Source organism: Suricata suricatta, chromosome 12, assembly GCF_006229205.1.
Source record: "Suricata suricatta isolate VVHF042 chromosome 12, meerkat_22Aug2017_6uvM2_HiC, whole genome shotgun sequence".
NCBI lineage: Eukaryota > Metazoa > Chordata > Mammalia > Carnivora > Herpestidae > Suricata > Suricata suricatta.
This window is the reverse complement of record NC_043711.1, coordinates 63,200,604-63,215,204: the sequence shown is the minus strand read 5'-3', so window position 1 is coordinate 63,215,204 and position 14,601 is coordinate 63,200,604. Positions and strand designations below refer to the sequence as shown.

General features: G+C 43.3%; 1 protein-coding gene across 1 annotated transcript in view; it reads left to right on the top strand.

Annotated features, from left to right (window-relative positions):
- The window catches only part of SLC24A3 (solute carrier family 24 member 3), a 491,111-nt gene that overhangs the window by 453,855 nt on the left and 22,655 nt on the right, over positions 1-14,601 (top strand). The window contains exons 13-15 of the mRNA XM_029917030.1: positions 4,145-4,311; positions 7,813-7,927; positions 9,542-9,654. Of these exons, the coding sequence (XP_029772890.1) occupies positions 4,145-4,311; positions 7,813-7,927; positions 9,542-9,654 (395 nt within the window). The remainder of the gene's footprint in view (positions 1-4,144; positions 4,312-7,812; positions 7,928-9,541; positions 9,655-14,601) is intronic.

The window sequence follows — 14,601 nt, the reverse complement described above, 5'->3', positions numbered from 1 at the left end:
TGCCCTGAGCCTTAGGGAGCCTCATTCAGAGGCAGGGTCTGCTTGTGAAATGGAGAGTGGGGGTTTGTCCAGTTTTGATCCTCTGTCCCCTTCCACCAACTGAGGCCAAATTCCATTCCCGGACTCAGGAACTTCCATCTGAGGCTAGGGAGCTGAGTGGCCAGCAGGCCTTCCCTTGGTCAGGGAGACCCCCTCAAGCAGTGAGCAGGCCAACAGAGGCCACTTCAGGAGCTGGGAAGACTCAGTCTGGGGACCCCCACATCCAGTTCCTCTGCACTAAGTTCCTTTGGCCTGAAAAAGATCTGGCCACACAATGAGGACATTTTTCCATCTCACAGTAATCTTGCAGGGGCAGGAGCTGTGTTCCTGTCACAGCTGTAGGGCTTTCTTCTCTCCAGAACTTGACTATAATGAGCATAATTAGTAATTAAGAAATTATATGGAAGTATATGAATATAGGCACATGTATGATGTATGTACGTGTGTATACATATATTGTGTATGCATACACGTGCACATGCATATGCATACACAAATACAAGTATGTGCATATATGTGCAGTGTGCACATGTTGATATAATGTATACATCTAATGTGTTTATTCATATACTATATACATTTGTATACTGTGCTGTATGCTTATATGATATATGCACAGATATTAACATACCTGTTTTTGTATGTGCATATATGTGTATAGGTAAGTTCATATCATATATATGTTTTATATGCACCTATGCACAATATATGTGTATGTGCATATATATACATCTAAATTGCACATATATTCTTCTTATCTCTTGCATGAAGAAAGCCTTGGTTGGCAGATATAGAAATGTTTACATGTGTACATAGGCAAACGTACTTCCACAGAAGAAAGGCTGAATAAAAGTACACTGAAATGTGAGTCTGTTTATCCTCAGTGGAATTCTTGTTTAAAATTTTCTAGATTTTCCATTCTAAAACAGTGTACGTATTTCTTGCCTATATAGTTGGAACAAATTGATGTATTTAATCTAGGCCTATAATAATGAGTAATGGCTTTTCTTCTCAATAGAATTAAGCTTTTTGAAGAGCTCAATAAGGAATATAACTTAAGAACAGGTCCTTTGCTTTTTAGAGCCAAGTCACACTCAAAGAGATGCTGTAATGCTCAGAGTCCCCGCTTCATGTCCCCTGGCTTCATCTCTCCGTTGCTGGCTGACTTCTGAGAAATCACATAATCACTGGTACATCAGGTTCATGCACAGAGAGTTTTGTCTTCTTCCTTCATGGGTGTATCCTCAAAACCCGAAGCAGCACCTGGCACACACTGAGAGAGGGGCATTCAGTAAATATTTGTTAAATGAAGGAATAAACTTATCCCCAGAGGGTTCTGTTTGGACCACATTGCAATGGAAGAAAAGATAGGGAAATATCCAGAAATAATGTTGACTCAAGAGGAAAGGAAAACATTTTTTCCTCTTCATTTAGAAAGGGAAATTTAAGCTAACTAAAATATGCACATGCATTAACATCACTGTGTTTATATGTGCATATAATGCACATAGAGGTTAAATTATATATACTTATATATTTATACACTTATGCAGAGCATAAGTTGCATATATATTCGTATCCCTTGCATGAAGAAAGCCTTATCATTCACTAATAGAAATAGAAATGTTTACATGTGGATGTAGATAAACACACTTTCACAGGAAAAAAAAGGCTGAAAAGAATACACCAAAAGAAAAGAATGATCCTTATCTGACTGCTCTTGCTCCTCAAAATCACTTAAAAAGCACATTTCTGTATCCCTTGGTTTACTCAAGGGGTTGCATTTGTTACATTACATTCCAGATTATGCTGATTGATCTTTCCTTTTTTTAAAATGTTTATTCATTTTTGAGAGACAGAGCATGAGCAGGGGAGGGGCAGAGGGAGAGGGACACACGAAATCTGAAGCAGGCTCCAGGCTCTGAGCTGTCAGCACGGAGCCCCATCCAGGGATCGAACTCACGAGCTGTGAGATCATGACCTGAGCTGAAGTCAGATGTTTAACCAACTGAGCCACCGAGGCGCTCCATACTGATTGAATTTCTACTGTACATTTATTGCTGTTACAGTGGAGCCATAACTCACAGAAAGCATGTATATCATGAAACAGAAAACAGTTTTCTAGTTATAAGGCCTCCCCAAGGTCAAAACAGAATTTTCTAAAGCAGCTGAGACGAGAACATTCAAAATTCATTGGTGCTAACATGTACTGCTTGCAGCTTTACTTAATATCATTTTCTAAGCTCCTGCAGTCATAAAGTTCCAGTTTCTTTTTTTGTTTGTTTAATTTTCTGAAGAATTTCTGAAGAATGACAAAGAGCTAGAGGGCAGTCACTTCTCTTCCCATTGATGTATTTCTTTGTAACTTTGATGGGGTGTGTATATTTCAAACTGGACCGAGTCTTCTCTGTGTGGGGGCCTCAGGAAGACTGGAAGGCCAGTGAGGGGGTCCCCAGAGCCCCAGATGCATAAGTGACATCACCACATTATAGGATTTAGCAGCACACAAAACTCCTTGGGATCCAAGGGTCTGACTATGTTCTGGATTCTACAGCATTTGTAAAAATGCTCACAAAAATCCTCTGACAGCTTTCTTGCTTTGAAATCCAGCCAAACAGTCCCTAGCACCCATGCCATTTGTCCCCATCCCGTAGCAACTAACTGGAAAAGTGCTGGATACCACTATAAAGTTACAAAATAAATTTCAATTAGCATCTTATTAATCATTGTTCAAAGTGTCATTTTAAAAGTACCTCCTTAACTCTGGTGGGAATATAAAATGGGATGATCAGTTTTGGAAGACTGCCCTACAGTTTCTTACAAAGTTAGAAAAAACACCCACCCTGTGACTCAGCAATTCTATTCCTGGGTCTTCGCCAAAGAGAGGTAAAAACATGCCCATAGAAAAAAGAAGACAAGAATGGTCATGGCCACTTTAGTTGTAATATAAAATTGGAAACTGTATAGTTGTAATGTAAAACTGGCAACAACCCCAAATTCCCATCCACAGGAGAATGGATAGTAAGTTGTGTATCCATAGGATGGAAGACTACACAGCAATCTAAGCAGAATTAGTTCCTGACACACGAATGAATCTCAAAAACCATGTGGACTAAAATCACACACCATATGATTTTCTTTATTTGAAGGTGGACAATACGAAAACTAATCTATGGTGGCAGAGGGTGGAGGATTGACTGGAAAGAGGCTCAGAGAACTTTCTGGAAGGTGGAGATGTTCTTCTATCTCCACTGGAACAGGGAGTGTATACAATGCATTTCTTACAAGAGGTGTTAGCACATAAGCAGGATTGTAATAAAGGCCAAATGAGAACTCATATGTTTGTCAAATCTGAGACGACAAGGAACTCATGGCAATAGAGTCACCAAAATAAGCATCTATGGGTGTCTCTGAAACACAGTGCTCAGACAACACAGAGATGATAGGATCAGGTCATCACTAGCCAATCCACCACCTGGTTCCTGGAAGCAGGTATTTAGAGAGATAGAGATCAATGACTAATTTGAAAATTCATATCAGCTTGAGGTACAAACAGCCAAGCAGTGTTTTGACAACTTTGAGAGCTTTCAAATCATCTTTCAAGATTTCAGTGAGTTGACAGACAATGTTGAGCAATTCCACTAGATGGCGCTGTGACCACTGACACCTTATAATCGCAAGATTTTATGTAACCATGGGGAAAACAGACCCCAGGCAGACAGGTGGTCTTCCTAGTTCCCCTCCCCCACCTTCACCCACCCCACTTCCCCTCTCCCTTCCCTTTGTGTCTGAGAATCTTCCTCATCCTTTCCCGCCTGGCTCCGTTTGCCAAGCCATCCTCCCAGCCCAGAAGTGGCCTGTCATTTGGGTGCCTAACTAGCAGATGAGCAGTGGATAACTTTTTCTTATTCTACTGGGTTTTGTACACCAGGTTTCACTGTTGGTAGAATGCCATTTGTGTCTTTTATGAAAAGAACCACATAATATGGTTTATTTTCCAAGCCATCAATTAGGCCGTAAATGTCTGGGGCAAGCAGCGTGGAAGGCTGGTAGAACAGAGAGAGGAAGCTAACTAATTTGCTTTTTGCCTTTTTTATCTTTCTAGCTGGAAAACTGGAAACAGTGAAGTGGGCATTCACCTGGCCACTGAGTTTTGTCTTATACTTCACTGTACCCAACTGCAACAAGCCACGCTGGGAAAAATGGTTCATGGTGACATTTGCTTCCTCCACATTATGGATTGCAGCCTTCTCCTACATGATGGTGTGGATGGTGAGTGGACCAAGGACTCTGCAGCATTGCTAGGTTCTTTAGACGAAAGAATACGCTCAATCAGAGGGGAATACGGAGTGGAGTTTCAGCCCAGTAACTGTATCAGTCAGCTATTACCTCAATAGGCTGCCTAACAAATCACCCCTAAACTCAGTGTTTTAGAATCACAAAAACTTATCCTTTTGCTCACATATATGCAGGTTGACTGTAGTTTGAGTCATCATGGGAGCAATGACTGAGCTGCTCTGCTTTCAGCTACGACATGGTTATGTTTGGTTCAGGCTGTGGGTGGGGTTAATGTCTATGCCGTATGTTTGCTCATTTTCCTTGGACCGGTCGCCATCCAGGGAATGTCCTTCTCATGATGGATGATCAGAACACTAGAGGACTGCTGAGGTGCCTCCTAGGACCTTGGCTGGTGACTTGTGCCCAATATCAATAAGAGTGGGGAAAATATATTCCGCCTATGCTAGCAGGAAGAAAAGCAGAGCCACAAGGCAAAGAGCATGAAGGACAGGCATGAAGAAATAGGGAGTAATAATCCCATCGGTCACAGTCACTTCCCCTAAGTCTCAGTTTTGTCAACCAGTAAATAAGGTCATGAGGCCCGGTGACCACTCAAGGGTCCCTCCTGAAGCTAAAACACTGATTCAAGGACTGACATTGGTTGTGGCTCAAAAGAGCTTCTGCCCTAAAGCCATTTTAAGGAAACACAACCATCCAGAGCGCATTGCCCATTTACAACTCTGCTTTCTAACTGGGGAGCAAACCTAGTCCGGTCAGAGTGGGATTAGGCAGAAATGAGAAGCTGTGACAAAACTGTTCAAATCTAAGTTAATCTGGTTCAAGAATTGGATAGAAATGTAATATAAATTCTGGAGAATTAAACCCAAGAACTAAAAAAAGGTTCTAAAGAGATTATTTCAGAAATCATAGCAAATTTGTAAACCTGACACAGTTAACTCACAAATTATCCCTTGCCTTCAACATCAACAGATAATTTTTTTAATGTTTATTTACTTTTGAAAAAGAGAGAGAGACAGAGGGTAAGCAGGCAAGGGGCAGGGAGATGGAGACACAGAATCCGAACCAGGCCTAAAGCAGGCCCAAAACAGGCTTCAGGCTCTGAGCTGTGGGCACAGCCCACGGTGGGGCTCGGGCTCAGGAACTGCGATATCATGACCTGAGCTGAAGTCAGTTGCTTAACTGACTGAGCCACCTGGGCGTCCCTGCAGATCATTGTTTTCAACCCAAGTCTTATAGGGTTTCTCCCCCATCCAGGATTCATTGACATTTTTAACATATTCTTTGGGTGCTGTCTCTGTTCCAGATTTAGGGAATAGTTTTGGTGTTCCTAACTTCCAGGTGCAGGCTGGTTTTCCCAGGTCCACCCACCTGCAAGCCTACCTGGAGCTTCCCCTCCTGTTTTCCTCCTTCCACCTTGGTGGAGGTTCTAGGAAGTCCTGGGAAATGGCCAACATTAGGGAGAACACAAGGAGAAATGCAAGACTTAGTCCCAACCACCTGGAGAATTGGTTTCCCAAACTCCAGACAAAACTGCAAACATAGTAACACTCACAAGAGCAGGAACCCCAGCTCTGTTCCAGGCCACATGCCACTGAGCCAAACCGATTCCTGCAGGGACCCAGCTGAGGGATAAGAAGGGAGAAACAGTTTGGCAAGCTGCATTTCACAACAGGCTCCTAGGAACAAGTGCATCTCACTTTTCTCCCTGGAGAGTGGGAGGCAGAGGGCCCTGAGGCCGTCCCCAAATCAGTTCTGCACTGAATGGAAATGAGGTGCATTTTCTGGTTTGAGTGGGGGAAGCCAGGTACCCCAGTGGGTTTAACAAACCCCAAACCTTTAGATGGGGAAGGAGCAACTGTGACCTTTGGAGCCAACTCAGGGATAGATGTCTCTTTTTTTTTTTCTTTTATAGTTCATTGTCAAGTTGGTTGTCATGTAACACCCAGTGCTCATTCCAACAAGTGCCCTCCTCCATGACCATCACCTCCCTTCCCTTCTCCCCCTCCCCCGTCAGCCCTCAGTTTGTTCTCAGTATTCAAGAGTATCTCATGTTTGCCTCCCTCCCTCTCCCCAACTATTTTTACCCCATCCCCTTCCCCCTGGTCCTCTGCCAAATTTCTCCTGTTACAATTACGAGTGAAAACATATGGTATCTGTCCTTCTCTGCCTGACTTATTTCGCTTAGCATGACACCCTCGAGTTCCATCCACGTTGCTATGAATGGCCAGATTTCATTCTTTCTCATTGCCATGTAGTACTCCACTGTATATATAAACCACATCTTCTTGATCCAGTCATCAGTTGATAGACATTTAGGCTCTTTCTATGATTTGGCTATTGTTGAAAGTGCCGCTATGCCTGTACCCCTATGCATCAGCATTTCTGTATCCCTTGGGTAAGGGATAGGTATCTCCTAACACTCGGGCGGAGGGGGGCGGATAGCTGAAAAGAGAGTGTGCTACTTACAACACATGATTTGCATTTTTCTTAATTTTCTAGAAAGCGAAGGCGCTCAGGTGGCATCCTAAAATGACCTAATCATCTCTGCTTCTGCAGGTTGACCTCTCCTTAGGCCAACATACAGGGAATTGCTTTCTTTTTCCAGTTACCTCCATTTTACCACTCGCCCCTCAACAGCTAGCCTCTCCAACTGCCAGCCTCTCTTATTCTCCTCCCCTCTCTGGAAATCAGAGGCAAAGAATGGGCTCATTTGCATAATGCAAGCACTACCTGGGTAGCACCTGTTTCTGCTTTCTGGCTTAACCCTTTCTATGTAAATGATGACGCTGCCTGTGCAGAGGAACCTATGCCCAGGGAACGCGCCCCCTCTGCCACTGACCAGTGCAAGTGCCTGGAGCAGTGCCCCCGCTCCTATCTAAAGAGTGGAGGTAATCTAGCACCTACCCTGTAGGGTCGTTGTGAGACTTTATTAAGTTAAAACCCATGAACATCACTTAGCACAGTGCCTGAGTACTAAGTCAACATAAGCGAGTACAGTGTGGATGACTTTCCCAAGTTCTTGCAAATTCAAGTTTTGCAGCTCAGAGCTCAGATACTCAAATTCCCAGCACTGGATGGCTGTCATCCACTCTGGATTTCTTTCCCAAGACCATCCTAAGTTCAAATATTCTGTCCCATTATCACCTTTTCCCAGAAACTCTGTTTCTCCTGTCTCAAGATGCTGCCCTCTCCCTGCCCCGAAAGGAACATGTGTCAGATGCCAGTCTTTGGTTGAAGAACTTGGGCTCCATCATTGCACCTGGTCCCCTGACCTGCAGTCCGGGTCTGCTCCATGCAATGTTCTTTGTCCTCTGCATCGATACAGAGAGCGGACATTGCTCCCTGGGCAGACTAGCCAGACTGCAACCTTTTCTGTGAGACTTTATTAAGTTAAAACCCATGAACACATGAGGATCCACAAGCGGGTTGGGCTGGCAGGGCCCCCTGCTCACCACCTCTTCCTGCTTCGTCCAGGTCACAATCATTGGCTACACGCTGGGGATTCCTGATGTCATCATGGGGATTACCTTCCTGGCAGCTGGAACCAGTGTCCCCGACTGCATGGCCAGCCTCATTGTGGCCAGACAAGGTGAGGCCTCCAGTTAGATGGGGGCAGGAATGGGGGAGGAAGGAAGGTCTCCCTGTGGGCAGGGAGAGCTTTGGGGGACCCACATGGCAGTTACGAGTGATAGGTGATTTCAGTGCTGTGTTGGTCAAAAAGCTAACTGGCAAGGTGCCAGGGTGGCTCAGTCGGTGAAGTGTCCAACTTTGGCTCAGGTCATGATATCATGTTTTGTGAGTTCGAGCTCTGTGTCTGGCTCTGTGCTGACAGCTCAGAGCCCAGAACCTGCTTCAGATTCTGTGTCCTCTCTCTCTGCTCCTCCTCTGCTCATCTCTTTCTCTCTCTCTCTCTCTCTCTCTCTCTTCTCTCTCTCTCTCTTTCTCTCTCTCTCTCTCTCTCTCTCATAAAAATAAAATAAACTTCATAAAAAGCTAACTGGCATCAAAATAACAAGGAAATAAGCTGAAAGATCTACCCTTAAGAGAGGCAGAGAGGTTTTCTAGGTAGCACCCAGAACCCCCTCTGAAGGTTGTATTGCTGTCCTTCTATTATTGAAAATAGTAATAAATGTAATGATAGCTAACCTTTGCTGAGTGCCACACACTGAGCAAAGCAGTTTCGGTATGTTATCTTACTTAATTTAAACAACTCCATGGGGTAGGGAAGATCACACCCCCATTTTATGGATTAGGAAAACTGAGGCTTAGAGAAGACAGACCCTGTAACCTAAGGTCTGCCCAGCTGCTGCACCCTCGACAGTGGTGGTTGCCATAGGACAGTGTATGGCAGACCCTCCCCTCCTTCGAAACGAAGCTCACAAGTAGATGCTCCTTCCGAATGCCACGCCTTTCCCTGGCACCCACTCTAATTTATATGCCTAATTTGTTTTCAACAAACACAATGTACAGCTCTAACACTGAGCATAGTATCCCCTAGAAGTACTCACAAAATTTTGCTGGTTACATTCATTCATTCATTCATTCATTCATTTAGAGAGACAGAGAGAGCATGAATGAGGGAGAGGCAGAGAGAGAAAGAAAATCACAAGCAGGATCCATACTGTCAGCATACAGAGCCCAACATGAGGCTCAAACTCACTAAACCATGAGATCATGACCTGAGCAGAAATCAGGACTCAGATGCTTAACCAACTGAGCCACCCAGGGGCTCCACATTATTTTTTCTTAGTAGCGCTCAATTATTTAGAAGAACTGAGAACAGTGTAGAGAAGTTGGGATACGGTACTAAAATATATCCATTGGTGAGCTCATGAGAGATTTAACAGAATTATAAAGTTTATTCCTTTCTAGAAGGGTGTTTCAGAATCTTTGGAATTATATTTGGTGTTTGGAATCATTCACATTTAGCAATGATCATGTTTGAAGTCAAGGTCAACAGCTCAGTAGAAGGTGTATCTCATTCTTTTATGTTCTGTTGTCTTCCATTCCATTCTAGTGCAAATACATATACTACTGAAAATACAGGTGATGTCCTGGGAAGGGAATCACCTAGCAAATGAGCTAGCAGACCTCCCAGCTCAGTCTCTGGCTCTCAGACCAAATGGTTGGGAGAGTCCCTTGGGGGTTCCCTGTTCTACCCTGAGATCTCCTTTCTAACTCAAGTAACCTCTTATCCTTGCAGGCATGGGAGACATGGCTGTGTCCAACTCCATTGGGAGCAACGTGTTTGATATCCTCATTGGCCTTGGTCTCCCATGGGCCCTGCAGACCCTGGCTGTGGATTATGGATCCTATGTAAGTGACACAGACACTGTTTTCAGGGAAAAGGAAATGCAGTATTACTAATGTGGAGGTGTAAACAAACTCCTTATCCAAGACCTTCCAAAGTCAGGCTTGCGGGCACATTCAGGATTCAAGAACAGAGCTGGCAAACTTTTTCCATAAAGGGCCAGATGGTGACACATCAGGCTTTGAGGACCAGACAGTCTCTGTCACAGCTATCCACCCCTGCTGCTGTAGCCTGAAAGCAGCCAGAGACAACGTGTAAATGAATGGGTGTGGCTGTGTCAATAAAACTTTATGTGTAGAAACTGAAATTTGAATTCCATATAATTTTTATATGCCATGATATAAGATCTATGATTCTTTGCATTTTTTTAAACCACTGAAAAACATAGGAATCATTCTTAACTCTTGTGCTACGCAAAAACAGGAGGTGGGCCAGATTTGGCCCCTGGGCAATCATCTGCCAACCCGTCTGGTATATTTGCTTTACAGGCAAAACAATTTTATTCACGAAGGAAGGGACACAAAATATAACAGGCCCTCTCTTCCAGGGATCTGGCGACAGTCAGACCCAAGGTGATGGCCTCCGTGTTGTTTCTCAAGGCAGAGCTGATTAGGACCTTAGGTAGATTTGCAGGCAAGTGACCCAGAGGGGCTGATACTCTTTCCTAATCTTTTAAAATGTTCCCCCTCTGCTAATGGCACTGTTATCCTGGACACTGTCTGAGGACTGAGGGAGAAATTACAATTCAAGATTTTTGCCTAGACACAGGAAGAAAAGTGTAGCATGCGGTCAGTGTTTACACCAAACCCAGGGCTGAGTGCTTCTCTCTGTGTGTTACTGAGCATTACCTTAGTCTAGCTGCAAAGTTTGTTAAGTAATTGTATATCCTGCAGAAAATATTGTGGCTCATTTTATCAGATGAGGATTATCTTCAAAGTTGTTTGACAAATGGCTGTTTCAACTAGGGAAGGTGTGTCCAGCCAGTTGCAATGAAATCAAAATTCATAGAAACTCTCATGTGTTTTTGGTTCATGTGAAGTTAGTTGTTGACTGAGAGATTCTACCAGAGAGTAAGGATAAGCACAAGGGGATGGAAAGAAGCAGAATAAGTTCTAAGAAGTGGAGATCTCTTCTTTCTTGTCAATGAAATTAGGTAATGACGTGGTGAGAGGGGTCACATTGCCTTGCGGGGAACCTGACTTTTAGAGATAAAATCTAAATAATTAGAGAGAACCAGCCATGGGGAAACTGGGGCAGGGCAGAGCATTCCAGATAAAAGTAACAGTCAGCGCAAAGGCCCTGAGGCAGAGAGACACTTGGCATGTTGGATAACGGCATGCTTATTCAATAGGATAAATTTTAATCCTGGGCCCTAAGCCCAGGAATAAGGACCACTGAGCCTTGGCTAACTGGAATGTAAACAGATATAAATCCACCAGAAAGGGCAATTCTTCAGTAGCCCCCAACAGTGCACCCTAAACATACTTCCCAAGATACCTGCTGCCTCTGACATTGCATAGAGCCAAGCTAACACCCCTCACAGTCCCTGTCCCTGAAGATGCCCTATATTTCCCCTGCTGCAGACTACTCTGCCTCAAATGGACACACCCTGTCATTCATCCCATTTGAAATGGTGTCCCTTCTTCCAGGGGTGTCTCTATTGCCACTTCATTCAGGATTCCATTCTGGATCCCACCACCAAATGGGATCTCTGCACACCCTTTGTCTTTATCTCACTCATGACCCTTGAACTTGCTTCATCTTATTACATGTTAAGTGATCCATGGAGGAGACACTGAAGAAATGCCATCCCAGTTGGCCCCTGAAAGGACATCATTCAATGAGTGGTCATAGGATTCTAGACAATCTTTCTAAGATTTTTATAAGTGACACTGTTGTCAGTCAGGCACTTGTGAAAGGACTCACATCAACCAAATTCACAAGAGTTTGATGTATGTGCTAGAATGTCAACAGATGGTAGTAAGATGTACACGTGCAAGATAGAAAGCATGCTTATTCTGGACAATTTGTGTTCTGTTTTCCTAGGTGAAGATCTTATGTGGGAAATATTTTGGTTTGGGTTTTTGGTTTTGGTTTTTGTATGTTTGTTTTTTTCCTTAGATTTGTTTATTTATTTTGAGAGAGAGAGAGAGAGAGAGAGAGAGAGAGAGAGAGAGAGAGAGAGAGGCTGTGTGCATGCATGCAGAGGTGAGGGGCAGAGAGAGAGAGAGGGGAAGAGAGAATGTTAAGAAGGCTCCATGCTGTCAAAACAGAGCCCAACACAGGCTCCATCTCAAGAACTGTGAGATCATGACCTGAACCAATATCAAGAATCAGATGCTTAACTGGACTTAGCCACCCAGGACCCTCTGTTTGTTTCTTTCTTTAAATTGAAGTGTAGTTGACTCACAAAGTTACAATAGTTTCGGATGTACAAAGTAGTGATTTGACAAATCTCTATGTTATGCTGTGCTCACCACAATGTAGTGAACATATAACACTATGATAATACCATTGACTATATTCTCTTATGCTGTACTTTTCATCCCCATGACGTCTTCATTCCATAACTAGAGCCTGTACCTGCCATGTGTGGGAGGTATTTGGGGAGCCCCATGACTACCCACATGTTCACTGACTTTCCAGGAGTATTCACAGGACTCAGTAGCAAGTTTTAGTCATGGCCAAGGTTTACTATAGCAAAGGAGATGGAGTAAAAGCAGCAGAAAAGTGAAATGCCTTAGGAGAAATCCAGAGAGTCAGATGCAGACTCTAACTCCTGTCCCCAATGGGTCACACAAGACTTGCTTTCTCTCTAGCAGGAACCTATAGGGACATATGTGACATATCTCTATCCAGGGCAGTCCACTGGAGTTGGGAGGCTTTCACAGAGTCCTGCTCAATATACAGCCGTGAAAGCAAAACTCAGAATTCCAGTATAGACATGAGGTATACATCATGAAGCTTGCTGAGCCCTCCCGACAGGCTGGTACACCATGCCGCATTGCTTTTGGAGCATTAAGCAACATCACTCATCAGTAACACAGAGAACATTCCAAGGGCGCTTTCTTGGGGATTGGCTGAGGATCCATCATCGTTCTAGGCTCCCCTAGAGGCAAGCAAGGATTAAGTAACCAGACCTGCTGCATTAACACATTCTGTATAGAAGATCAAATTAGAAATAATGTGTTACATACCAAAGTAGTATCACTACTACTATATCACAAACACCCCCAGCATTTCACTGGGGCAGCCCAACAAACATTAATTTCTTCCTCCAAATCCCCTGTAGATATTTCCATCCCAGCAGTTCCCATGGCTCTTTAGACAGAGACTCAGATTGGGGCTCATTTCATCCTGTGGTTCTACCATTATCGAATCCTTCTCTGATAGACACACAGGAAGCAGAGAAAGCAAGGGCATGGAAGGTCATGCAGATGGTTTTGTGATGAGGACTGAAGGTCGTATATGTCCTCTCTGTTCTCACGCATTGTCCAGATAAGTCAAACATTCCCACCTAGATGCAAGAAGGATCCAGGATACTTGGTTAGCTGTGCATCCAGGTAGGAGAGGCAATGAAGATGTCAGTGGACACTAGCAGGCTCTAAAGTCTGGAGTGTCTGCTTGTCAGTGGGAGCCAAACAAGAAAGAGGGTTTGGTGGATAACCTTTTATGGGAGCTGTTAACTGCTATTGTCTGAGGCATCATCCCGTATCATAGGGCTCTTCTCTCTGTCATGACAGCCATCCTGGGGCACACCGACCAATCCTGCCTCTTTGAGCTCCTTTTTCTGAGTCATATGTGGTCCCTCCCCCTCCCAGTTAATCCATTTTTCCTGTAACCAAGTTGAGAACACTATTATTGATTATATTGAATCTCTCTCATTAAAATAGCAGCTTCCTTAAAATACAAGTCACCTTGCTTCTGTTTTTGCCATTCATCATATAATCTCCTGGGCTTTTCTACAATCAAGTCATCTCAACTTGACTTTGTTTTTCCTTTCTTTATGATTATAAAAATGGTGCATGGTCTTCATTGAAAATTAGAGAAACCAATTAGAGAAAACTCTGCAACAGTGTCTGCCTGATAGAACTTTCTATAATGATGGAGGTGCTGCATGTTGTACTGTCTAATATAGTAATCACTGCTCCATGAGACTTTTTAAGCTTGGAGTTTTTCATTTTTGTTTTATTTTAGTTAATTTCAATTTATACAGCCACATGTGGCCTGTGGCTGCCCATGAGACTGCAGATTCAGAGGACGAGATAAAAATCATGCATAATTCAATCCATAAGTATCAGTTCTTAATATTTCACATGGTTTCCTTTGCAAATTGGTTTACATAGCTGACTTCACTGTACAGTTATGTGCATTGCTTTTTATACTCCTTATTATACCAAATACCTTTTCCTTAAATTCTCACTAGACCCATCATCTTTATTTTTTTTATAATGGTTTATTGTCAGATTGGTTTCCATATAACACCCAGTGCTTCTCCCCACAAGTGCCCCCCACCATGACCATCACTCCCTCCCTCCCTCCCCCTCCCCTTTCAGTCTATGGTTCGTTTCAATATTCAGTAGTCTCCCTGTGTCCCTCACTCTTCCCCACTCTCTTTCACCCTTGGGGTACATGTGCTCCTATGCATCAGCACTTCTGTATCCCCTGAGACCCATCATCTTTAAAGGCAACCTCATATTCTTTAGTTTCACCAGAATTTCTTTAACCATGTGCTGTTAGATACATCTTGCTTCAAGATTTCCACTATTATAAATAATGATGCCAAACACATCTCTGTGCATCAATCTTATAGATTCTAAAGATCTAAAAAAAACTCTACATAAAACTGGTATTTACATTTGAAGCTATTTTCCCAAAGCTTGAATTGTTTTAAAGAATATGAAGGCTTTGAAGTTCTTTACATCTGCCTAATTATTTTTCCAAATGACAAT